General features: G+C 38.9%; 1 protein-coding gene across 7 annotated transcripts in view; it reads left to right on the forward strand.

Moving 5' to 3' along the window:
• The window catches only part of dync1i1a (dynein cytoplasmic 1 intermediate chain 1a), an 80948-nt gene that overhangs the window by 62682 nt on the left and 5686 nt on the right, over window positions 1-12580 (forward strand). For all 7 annotated transcript variants that reach the window (XM_088928464.1, XM_088928461.1, XM_088928457.1 and 4 more), the window contains 2 exons: window positions 401-545; window positions 9624-9764. In XM_088928464.1, the coding sequence (XP_088784590.1) occupies window positions 401-545; window positions 9624-9764 (286 nt within the window). The remainder of the gene's footprint in view (window positions 1-400; window positions 546-9623; window positions 9765-12580) is intronic.

Consider the following 12580-nt stretch of genomic DNA (forward strand, 5'->3'; position numbering starts at 1 on the left):
CAACAGTCTGTCTGAGTATTATAAAGCAATGCAGTATTCTCTTGCTCTTAAAAAATGAGCAGACAGTTGTAGATAAATATTAAAAAGTATCACAACTTGTTTTTTTCAGCTAACCCACTGTGAGTAGTGTCTTAGTGAGGTACAGTATGCAAGTCGGTAGGAGTCTGTTTGAAACAAATAATAAAAATCATGCAAAATAAGTTGCATTAGGTTAAACACTTGCACATTCCTGGTTGTCTCCTGTAACTCACGTTACAGAAGCAGACATCTGTATATTAAACCAAATCTTTATTGATTAAAAACTGCCATATACTGTATACATGGTAAAAAATGGCGATGGGATACAATGTCTTTTTTACAGCTGAAAAAGGACCAGCTTGTTTGCCTTTTTTGTTTTCAGTAAGGCTGGCATTGGGGAGATGTTCGAAGGTCACCAGGGGCCTGTGACTGGCATCAGTTGTCACAATGCGGTTGGCCCAATTGATTTCTCACACCTCTTCGTAACGTCATCCTTTGACTGGACCGTCAAGCTTTGGACCACGAAGGTAAGAGAAGCAGCTGAGGTAATATTGCTGATATTTAAAAGTAAAGAGTTAAAAAAATACACATGGTAACCTCATCAAGATCTACTGTATCAGGTTTGCTGCATCTGAAAACCAAAGACACTTGTGACAGATGTGGCTGAATAGTCCTCTAAGTTGCCTAATGAATTCAATAATTTCCTAAAATATATTTTATCTGGCACTATTAAAAGACTGGTGACCAAACTACTGTATTAATTTCCTACTTTTCTTAAAGCTGGCTTATTTTGAAATCCATACTATCGATAACAAATTTGGAGAACTAGTCATTTGACAAATTCAGATTTGTTCATTATTAGGTATTAATCCTCTATATTTCTTTATGAACTATATTAATTATTTTAACAATGAAAACAGTTCAGGATTATTACCTGTATTACAGCATACTATATGTAAAGCTTGTACCCTTTGTTACTGAAGCATCAAAGGAGATTATTTATCTGTGCCACAGTGAACTAGTTTGTCATGACATTGTAAAGAATAATCTCTGTATTGCACATACCCTCCCACACTGTTTTATATATACAGGTACAGTGATATACTGTATATGCAGTATGACTGTCTCACTCTTGGTCATCTGTCACTTGCACCTGCTTGTCCTGCAGAGCCTTATCAGGATATGGTTCTGGTAAAAGTTCCTTTATGACATTAACAGAAAGTGTTCCTGCTTTTCAGGCTTTGTCAGCTCTTTTTGTCACATTAAACATAGCTTGTGGGTGTCTTTAAAATTTACTTATGTCTAATCTCTGTATGGGTGAATGATTAAAAAATACAGTCATTTGCTCCCATGAGAAAGAAGCACTGAGTAATAGTTTGGAGTGTGTATTGAACAAGGTGCGGTGTCTCCTACACCGAAGAATATAAATCACCAATCCCTGGTTAGAAACCAGCTGACGAAGAATACATACTGTACACCGTGACTTTGCATTTGTATAAATGTGTGTGGTTGGGCTGCTATTTATGAGCTGTATCCAGTGATAGAGGAAGGAAGGAGGGCTGAGTTCTTGTCAGAGGCTCAAACCACACTGAGAGGAGGGCGGGGGAGCTTGTACAGACACCACTCTCTGTTTTTGCCCTTTACCCCTGGAGACAGAGGTCTGGCTCTCTTCCACTGAAGAAAAAAAAAAAACAACTGTGGGTTTGTTAGGGTGGATCTAGCCGGAGGTCGCGACAGAAAGCACAATCTTGTTTTCTTTCAAGATGACGATTAGAACGATACTGTCCTTGCACTCATGGCAAGGAATAAACATACTTGAATTGAATTAAACTACATTTTATAAGTATCACCCAAAACATTAAACCTGACTGCAAGGTATCTGTAAGAAAACCGATGAATGGAGTATGTTTAATCTGCTGGATATCTGTCTCTTATCACTCCATTAAACTGAATTGGGACACTTGGTGAAAGTTAGCCTGATTTTCAAAATGACGCATACTGAGAGGTTGGACACAAGCTTTTCTATCCATTTTGTGGGAGTGGCACAAGCGTATGCGAATCAAAAATAGTGTTTCTGTTTTTGTCATATTTGTGAGTTTAAATTGATTTAGACTTCTTTTTTGTATCATGCAAGAAGAGAGGAACATACCTTTACATGTTATTATTTACAACTTCTTATGTATTGCTCTGATAATGAAAAAATTGTGTGCGCTGACAGTCTGTATTCTATCTGTATTCTTTGATTCACAGAGTCCATTCCTGTGAACTGACAACAGAGTAAAAGCGAACAAGATATAGAGGCAACAGTTTCTTGGCATTTGTTTTCATACACAACTTAAAAAATTTTCCTATAGTACAATGAGAGGCATTTATGTGAAATTTTACAAGGCTATTAACGCGAATGGGAATAAATACATTATTTGAACACATGTAACGTAAATCATTCATTGTGCATTTCACTATGTAGACCGTGGCGTCTTGATTTATTAATATCCCCCATGAAATAGCAACACAAAAACATCTAACAGTGATTTATGGATTGGGGTGGCAAGGTGGCGTAGTGGCTAGCGTTGCTGCCTGGCAGCTCTGGAATCTGGGTTCAATTCCTGTCCAGGCTCCCGTAAAGCGTAGTTCAGGACCCTATGCAGATGGTATAATCCAGAAGTAAGTAGAGAAGGACATCAGGGGAGGAGACAAAGAGGATCAGGACAGGTTGACAGACGGGGGAGTGACTACGGTGATCTGGTGCTCGGAGGGCGTGGCGATGGCAAAAAAGTTCAGACAGTCCATAAGCGGGGAATCCATCCAAGACGAGACAAACAAGGTTAAAATCCGGAATAGGATCCGGAACAAGGACAGGGAATAAAACCAGGGTAACGAAGCCAGGCACTCCGAGCCCCGGACTCAGACGGTCAGGATGAAGCCTGTGCCGTTGGGTCTCTCCTGGACCTGCTGGTAGGCGGGCTTCCGGGCGTCCATCTCCCACTGTTGAGCCAGGAATAGCGAGAGCGCCAGGCTGAAATAGTGGGACAAAACAAGAGGCAGGTGCACATAATCAACTAAAATACGAAAGGGTCGGGTCGGAGCGCCCTTAAGAGGAGGGATTACAATCATGACAATTCCTGGGGTGCTACTGTATCTGTACAGTACTGTATGTTGTCCCTGTGTGGCCCTGGTGTGAGTGTGTGCATGTCTGTGTCTGCCCTGTGATGGACTGGCATCCTTTTCAGGGTGTATCCTGCCTTGTGCCCATGGCTTGCCAGGATAGGCTCCAGCTCCCCTGTGACCCTTTATTGGATAAAACAGTTACAAAATGGATGGATGGATTTATTTAATGAGGTCAGCAAAAGCATTGTACAGAGCAAAATCTGTTCCTCTCCATCCTCCAGCTTGTGGAGGTCAATGACCATTGTGTGCAGAGCTCTCTGACTTTGAAGATGCATGTTACCGTATGTTAGCCGTATAAATGGCTGACCCTGCGTTCTGACCACAAGCTTCTCTCCCTGTCTGTGTGTCTCATGGACAGCAAGCTGGGGTATGCAAAGACAAATTCCTAATGCATTTTGCATAGAAGAATATGTAGGCATATAAGCAAATGTGACCATCATTTTTTATGGACCTCAATTAATTATTTACGATAAATATAATTTTTCTTAGTAGAATGCTAGAATGATTAAAATAAAATATTGTAAAATGTGTGAAGCAAGACACACTAACCAAACCATAACCCTTTCTCCTATTCATTCCTATTTCTCAGTTCTACTTCATTATTGAATTTATCAGGGTGTTCTAATGCATTTTTGATTACCTGGGCAAAGTGTACATTAATACCAGAAGATGACCTACTCAGGGTTGTCTTCTTTAACCTGAAATAAAGGATGCTCAGGCTTGACAGAAGGATTGAGTAAAATCTTAGACTGACTGTCAGTAATACTTGCCAGGAATTCCCAATCCTGGCTCCAGTAAAACCACACACCTGCTTGTTTTCATTCCAGCTCAGCTCAATGACCTAATTGGATCTTTAATTGAGCTAACAAATTGCTTGATTGGAACATTTGCAACTTTTCTGTTTTTCAAAATTCAGAAGTCTGGAATTTTATTCTACTTAGGAAATGCAAGAGTTAAAAAGCAAACGTCAACATGTTTTAGAGCTGAAAACAGTGAAACAGCTCAAATTCATCCTATTATTAAGTCAGTTAAGGGTTCCGTTGTGTAACTGGGTGCTCGGCTGGAACAAGAAGCTGATGTGGGGGCTTCCAGGAACCGGATTGGGAATCCCTGGCATAGTTATCATGCATCTTTGAAGCATTGCCAAGTGGCATACACTGTCTGTAACAGCAAGGTGTCTTCTGTGTCCCACTGTCCCGATTTAGGCACAGAGTCGTAAACCCCCTAACCAACTATCAGCACAGTAGTGCTCAGCTTCATTTTCATACTCACCCAAAAAGAATTCGCTTCCTAAGAAAGAAACCACAAGAATGTAATCTTCCCTGTATCTGCAGACATGGCTTGCAGTGCAGCACACACCTTCTCTGATTGACTTCTGCTTATTTGACATTGTCTCATTGCGTGCCAGATGTTGACATTTGCCCACCGTTCCTCAATCTTGGAAAGTTTATACATGTATTTTTTTAATGACAAAGATCCTTCCATTTGCCGAAACCCCAACACGCATAAAACGTCATTTAAAACTCTGCAAAACGTTGCGGCTATAAAAATATTGAGTTTGGTGTGAAATTGAAAGTCACTCTAAATGCACGAGCTTAGCTTTCAAACATTATCCAGTTAATGTTTATTTTTTGACACAGTCAAAGGTTCTGAATGTGCCAGGTTTTGCAGAAAGAGATCGCAACGAGTAACATTTGTTATGCATTAAATCAAAATTTATGAAAGCTATTGGAAAAGTGTATCAGAATGTATTAAAAATGAAAAGAAAATACAATCTGAATAATACAGTAGCTTCTGTGTATGATTACAAATTTGATTCCATTCAGTAAGCATTGCAAAAAGAAAGTCTATTTCTTTTCAAAAATGTTTTTCCTGCAGCTCTCTGTATCAGGGCCAACAGAAACCTATACATACACTTGCATTCATTTGTAGCATTCCCAATCAGACTAACAATTACTTTTTGACAAATATTTACAGGCTTCTTTCATAAACATATATTTCATAAGCAATTGTTGAATTTAGACAGTTTGAAGTCACAGAGGCAAACCATGAATAAGACAACAGCCAGAGTGTATTTTTATACAGTTTTAAAAAGCACAGTACTAAAAAAAGGGAATTTATGTTACTTTGTGAGATACTTCATAAAGAAAATAATGAATATCCCGAATTCTGCACTTCAGAGGGCGACGGAATGAGTCCCCTCTTTTGAGTGATGCACTCTGGGATGAACATTGCTCTGTAAATACAATAAATAATTTTTATGTCCATCTTATCTTTCTTTTGTCCTAAATTAAATGGGGAAAAAAGGAAATTGTAATGAGCTAGAATTAGTGACTTTTTTGGTTTCTTTTATTAAATAATGAAGTCGCTGTCTTAGAAGAAATCTTCCATTTATTTTTTAGAAAAAAAGTTCTGATAGTGAAGAGGACTTCTTTAAGTTCAGCAAAACTCTTCACTCACTCAGGTACTATGACATTGATTGCCTCTCGTGTCCAAGAATAATGAAACGGTTTGCAACGCCACCACAAGTCTGTATGTAGTGTGTTTCTATGGAGCTGGTAAATATATACAGTATATAAATATCTTTAAATGGGTGTTTTAGTAATAGGCATCAGGGCGGCACAGTGAAGCAGTAGTCAGCATTGCTCCCTGGGCCCAATTCCTGGGGTGCTGTCTGTGTGGACCTTGTATGTTCTCCCTGTGTTCACGTGGGTTTCCTCCCATGGTACTAAGACATGCTGGTAGCTTTATTGGCCCATGTGTCTACGTGTGCCCTGTGATGGACTGGCCTCCTGTCAGGACGTTTGCATGTATCCTTCCTTCCTGAATTGGATAAAGTGGTTATAAAATGAATGGATGGAATAATACTTTATAGGTGAAACCTCTAAATAGTTTATTTCTGAACCTGTTTGCATGCAATTCTGAAAAGCATGACTTATGAAAATCGACAGATTAAACAGTGAAAATTCTGCTTTTGAGGCAGTAGGATTGCTGACACCATTATTGCCTTTTGATTCCTCAGACACTAGTCAAAGCCTGCAAATGTATTTGAATTCCTTCTTGCGGATAATAAGCAACTTCATTTGTGGCGCCTTAAGGATTTAAAAATCTTCTGGCTGCTCAGCTGCAAATTAACAGTAACCATAATAATTGGGTTTAACGAAGTAATGCACGCATTTCTAGATTCTCACATATTGCGCGGAAGAAATGCTCAAGAAATAAAAATTACAGATTACCAGTGCTGTCAGAGAGTTATATTTGTGTTGAACTTTGGTTGTTTTGTAAATACTGTACCATTGGACTACCAGTTAACTGCCTAAAAGAATGGTTGTTGAAGGAACAAAGGAACAAATCATTTGATGTTTGTTAAATTAATGAACAATTTTAAGGGACTGTGTGCAAAAAAAACTATTTATTCATTTTGCAACCACTTTATTCAATACAGAGTCACATGTACAGTTCAGGAACTTCAGGATACAGTAATATCCTGAAGTTCAGTCCCCAAGGATACTTCTTCCTAACAGTTGCCCAGCAGTTGAAATAAGGACAGAATTGGAGAATCCAAGATTAAGACTCCTTCTGTGAGTGATCAATGGGTATGGTGAGCACATCAGAGAAAGAGTCAGCACAGTACAAGTGGAAGACATATGGAAAAAAGAAGCAGGTGTTTGTTTGCATTTGTCACAGGCTGGGTCCATTCCAGGATGGAATCTGGCTCACTTAGTTTTAGAGAGGTGAGGCTGGTTTGAAACTCCAAATTGGATCAGCCTTTCCAAGCACAGACTGAGGAGGAATGTACTCGGGACAGAACAGATTCCCAGCTGCTGTTAGAAATGCTGTGAAAACACAGACAGCAATATATTATAAAACGTAAAAAAAAAAACTTTTATAAGAATATTGTCACAGAATGAATTCAGAGAGTAACTGAAATCACTACATAGCTGAGGCCATTTCAAGGACATTTATCCATTTGAAGCAGCACCATAGTGACCCTGGCAAGGCTGGTCAATACTGGGATGGAAGAGCTGTAACGAAATCCATTTAAACATATAAAAACATTGCAGCTCCTCCTGTAAATGATGCTTGTGGAACAACTGGTGGACCTCTTTGCTCGGGGCCATAATTTCCAAATCAGTGCTGTAGGAGGTGCCATCCTCTGGTTGAGATGTTAAACCAAGGTCCTGAGTTCTTGATCATTTCAGATCCCATGACACCATCCATCAGACTAGTGATGATACCACTAGATTCCTGGAAAAATTCCCCTTTGGTCTTGCACAATTTGGCCTACTTAAATGCTGTGTTTAATTCAGCTGGTGAAATAGTTTCTCATTTCTCTACCTGAGCTGCTGTGCCCTGGGGCTGCTGCACTACATTGGTGAATGAAGTGATTCCCATTGTGTATGTCACGTGCTCCAAGATCCTTTGGCATGCAAAGTACTATGCAAATGCAAACACCGTCACGATCATTCATCCAGGCTGCTGTGTTATGTAGAAGCTGTACATGTAGTGATGGGAGCCAGCTGTACTGATCTCGGCAGTCAGTCAGACAGGAAGACATGAAGCTCTCAGGGGATTGAGGATCCCAGTAGCTAGCGAATAGGGAGAAACCTGCAGTGTTTTATTGGCAGAAGAAGGAGAATCTGATGAAATATTGCAAATGTGTAATAAATATGTAATAAAAATGAAGCAGATAAATCTACAGTTGAACAGTTGAAACATAGAGAAGAGTTCCCCAAAAGCTGTGGTTTGCACTTCCCAGGAAAATGCAGAGGGCTACTGAAGTAGTCAAATGAACTTCCTGGAAATCCTTCTGTACCTTTATAACATGCAGAAACTAAACGCAAAGGAGACGTCTCCAAGAGTAGCGCTCAAGAGTTTGTAGTGTCCAATTAGCACTGAATGTATAAGTAACTATATACTGTATGAGTACCAAAAAGTAAGAGCGGAACCATGTAGGGCACAGCCATTGGTGATCCATTGCCCTGCACAGAAGACAGAGTACACATACTGTACCCAAGAGAGAGCACAGAAATATGACTTTAAGTCTTTCATTTATCTCAATTTAACACCATCATAACACCTATTGCAAAGTAAATGCAGTTTACTTTAGGTGTAGTCCAATTTGCCAATCTTGCCTCTATTCTTTTAACTATTTTGAATAAATTACACCTTTATAAACTCCACCTGCAGCTGAATCAGTTGAATGCTGCTGCTTATCGCAAAACAAGATATATTTGTTCAAATCATGCTGCATAAACATTTGCTTTTAATTTAAGTGGTATAAACTATGAATAAACTGTATTGTACTATTGAAGACACCCCTAGATAAGTAAGGGAAATGAAAAAACTTTAAAAAAGTGTTGGAATATTAAGTGTTTTTGATTCAAAATGTTGAAGATAGTGTCAGCCAAATGAGATAAAATATGAAAGCTTGTCTCAGAGGTTGTGAAAATTTTCCAAGTGTTTGACAGATCATTGTCTGTCCAGCTGGTGCATTGCTTTCTGCTCTAAGACCTTAATCTGCCTTTAAGCACTTAATTAAAATGTCTTTAATGTTGGTGAAAGCAGGATTGATATAAGTTTGCTCAGGCAGCCTTTTAGGTGGTTGTGTGAGATGTCACTACATTACAAAAAAGATATTTCTCTAGAATCCATCCAGAAAGGAGCCACCAGACACATCCCCAGGTTTAAAGCAATGCCCCACACTGAGAGGCTGAAGGAACAGAATCTTTTTAGTCCTGAGCAGAGAACAGAGAAAAGAGAGAAGGAACTGGGAAGTTTTCAAAATCCTCAAAGGCATTGATAAAGCTAGCGTTATGGACTTTATGGATTTAAAGTTTCAAGTGCGAACAGAAGGCACAAAAAGTAAGAGAATTATGGAATAAGATACCCAGCCATGTTGTTAAAACTAATACTCTCTCAAGAAATGGGTGGATAGGAGCCTCATTATCAATTAGAATGGCCTTCTACTGTTTGTATCCATTTTATGTTCTTATGTTTTGCGCTGTTCAGAATGTTCTCTAGATGGCAGTCTGTATCTAATGTGGTGAAGATTCCAGGCTGAATTCCCTTCTCGCACTGTTATTTACTTGCAGAATCTCATAACTCCTGTCATCCTGGACCGCAGTGTAAGGCATTTGTGCATTAGAGCAGGCAGCCCTGAAGTGTATTTCCTCTACCTGTCTGGAAATTGTTGAGCAATACTCTGGCATTCTGGGGGCTCTTTCTTTCTTTTCTTCTTTCTTTCTCTTCTTGTCTTTTTATTCCTTCTGCACACGACAGCTGCTACATTAAAGTTACAGTACACCTTTGCAGGACTTTCATCTCCTGGGTTTTATGACACTTTGCAAAATGTGCAAAGTTTTTAATTAGACTTGCCAGACAGCCTTAGGCTGCAGTAGCGCCACAAAGTCTTCAATGCTCTCTCCGCCTTACAGCACAACAAGCCACTTTACTCCTTTGAAGACAATGCTGACTATGTCTACGACGTCATGTGGTCACCAGTGCATCCTGCACTCTTTGCGTGTGTGGATGGGATGGGCCGCTTGGATCTGTGGAACCTAAATAATGACACAGAGGTGAGTTCGCACCGCCTGCTGTTAGTGCGGAGCCACACCAACACATTTCTCATCTCAGCACCAACGTTTCATATAATGTAAGCAGCAGAATGAGCTACAGAGCTGGATACCGGCCAGAATCAAAATTTAATGTTCAATGTAATTCCTGTCTCCACGGGTGTTTCCCATAAGCTTTACTGAAACCATTTCGGTACCAGTTTAAAAAAGTGCAGTACTGTAGATAAAGAGCTGCCTGTTCATATTTAAATGTGTTTATGTGCATGTGTCTCTAAGTTTGTGTTATAAGTTATATTTTTCCAAGTTCTGCTGACAATAATGTGTTATTTTTACCAGCAGAGAAATAAGTTAAGACATTATATAATTTACAGCAGTTATGTGGTAGATTGCATTCATGTTCTGTCATCTGCATAGAAATATGAATCATTTAAGGAGCTTATAATTTTCTTAATTTTTGTTAAGAAAAAGCATTTAAGAAATGAAAAGTTTATTTTCACTCTACTAAAAACACAGGTGTTTAAAAATATTACCAAGTTAATCATATTTTAGAATAAATAAGCACATATACCGTGGCTTTTAAAAGTGCAAAAAAGTATTTGATTTAGCTCAAATAAAACATATACAAGTTAAGAAAACAAAACTTCTTTAGCAGGAAAGAAGTGGGAGAACTCTAGTAATTTAGAAGTAACTCAAAGGCATTCCTTCTCTTTTGACAATCAAATTGAAGACCTATCAGTAACAGTTTGACCAGCAATGAAACCTGCTCTTACTGTTAGTGCACTGATTGATAGGGAAGGCTTTTGAAGTGTCCAAGCCAGAAAGAGAATCCTCCTTTCTAATTATAAGTCATGAGCCCAGACAGCATGAGGAAGGGTGACTGCCTCTACTCTGGTCTTTTGTCTTAGCTGTTTTTTTGAGGTATTGGCTTTTACAGTTTTTACAGATGAATTGCTTACCAGGTTTGAACAAGAATACCACATTTCACAGACGCTCTGATTATGACATGTTGAAACCCACTCTACTGCTGTTCTTGTGTCATTTAGTTTCATTTTAATATAAACTTTGAAAGAACTCATGATTTACAGTACACGAAATTAGCTTACTTATTTGATATTAAACTCCTATTTCTGCTTTTATTTTCACTATCAAATGACAATTTAAGATGTAATGCGAGCAGACATGTAGTTCTTCTTTATTTTGAAGTCTCAAGAAATGCTGGCACCTTATTCAGTAACGATTTGCTTGACTCTCATTTCAAAATGCTTCCCAGCTTAATGCTATAATAGATCAAAGTTTGCAGTTATGGTATTTCTTGCAGAATAACTATAGATAGAAAGCATTCAACTAGTGGATAAAAGTAAATATTTTGAATTGAGCCAAGAGAAAGAGAATATAAGAAAACTCCATTCATCCAGGATGCCTCACCTGTTTATACTGTATACCTAAGTGTTCACTAACATGGTGTTTCTTTCAATTCCGACTTCATCCTGCAGGACACCAGCATTTATTGTCTAATTCCGAGAGAAGGCTAATCATGTTGTGGTTCATGGCTAATCTCGTTCAGAGCAGCAGACACAGAGCTGTACAGCTCACACACTGCTCCACAAACAGCTGTATGAAAAGGAGCCTCTCAGTGCAGAACTGCAGACAAAAGGGAGTAAAAGGATGTCTTGAATTTTCCATCATTTTACTTTATTGAAAACATACATGGATGCACAGGCCATTGGTGAATTGCAGCATGCCATCTTTTGTTATCAGCTTAAACATTTACCATAATGCTATTAACTGAGCACGGATTATCTGGTTTCAATTTCTGTTCAAAATGCACAGCAAAATTATCCTAGTTAATGCTTTTTAATGTTTTTTAGTACAGCTGTAGTTTGTGGCTATCAGTTTCAAAATCCGATGCCTTTTCTTTGACCCAGAAAGACCCGATGACTCGATGCCTTTGAGTTCTTCAGACGTTTGTATTCTGCTTTCACCTGTGGTATTTCAGCTGAGCTACAGCTGCCACCTCTGTTCTCCTGAGGTTTACAGTGCATCATCTCTGTTCTTTGGTCACACTCGCTTTCTGGACTCTCTCACGCACTGGGATTCTTCTCAAATTAGAAACATGATTCCAGAATACACATAAAAAGTCCTTTTTACCAATTTAATTTAAAATATACACCTCAGTTTCAATCTGCAGGGATAGTGTACTGTATGTGAATGAAACGCCCAGGCTTTTATTTCCAAGGAGTTTTGTGTCTTCAATTTTAAGTTTGCTGTTAGCTTGCATTTTTTCCTTTTTATTTTTTATATATACTTCCACTGTGTCTTTGGAGCCTGGGTGGCTCATTAGGGAATGCAAGACAGACACTGCCCCTTGCAATTTACATCAGATGGACAAGCCAAATAATACTTAGGATTTATTTCGTACAATGTAATTTATTCTTTACACACAAAGCGGACCACACAAAGCGACCCAGAATCAAAACTGCCTGCTCTCACAGGAGGCAGCTACTCTCATCTCCCTTCGGGACATTTAGTAGTCGATCATATTGTTTCGTTTAGCCTGTGAACAGAACTTTTAGATCCCAAAACAGCTGCAGGCGATCTGCCATCTTTCAGGTTCTGACGATTGTTGGTCATCTTGTTTTTAAAGATTTCTAACACCTCTTGTAGTGACACTTGCCACTGAAGGCCTTTCTGGTTGTTTTCCTTTTGTGTTTTTTAATCATTGCATTTCCTCCCCTTACATGACTGAAGAAGAGAAGACATTGCGTAATCCAGTAGCTGTGACATGCAGTCTCATACTGAGCAGTGATACGGATCCAAAT

The sequence above is a fragment of the Atractosteus spatula genome, chromosome 12 (genome assembly GCF_055471065.1).
Source record: "Atractosteus spatula isolate fAtrSpa1 chromosome 12, fAtrSpa1.hap1, whole genome shotgun sequence".
In the NCBI taxonomy this organism is placed as follows: domain Eukaryota; kingdom Metazoa; phylum Chordata; class Actinopteri; order Semionotiformes; family Lepisosteidae; genus Atractosteus; species Atractosteus spatula.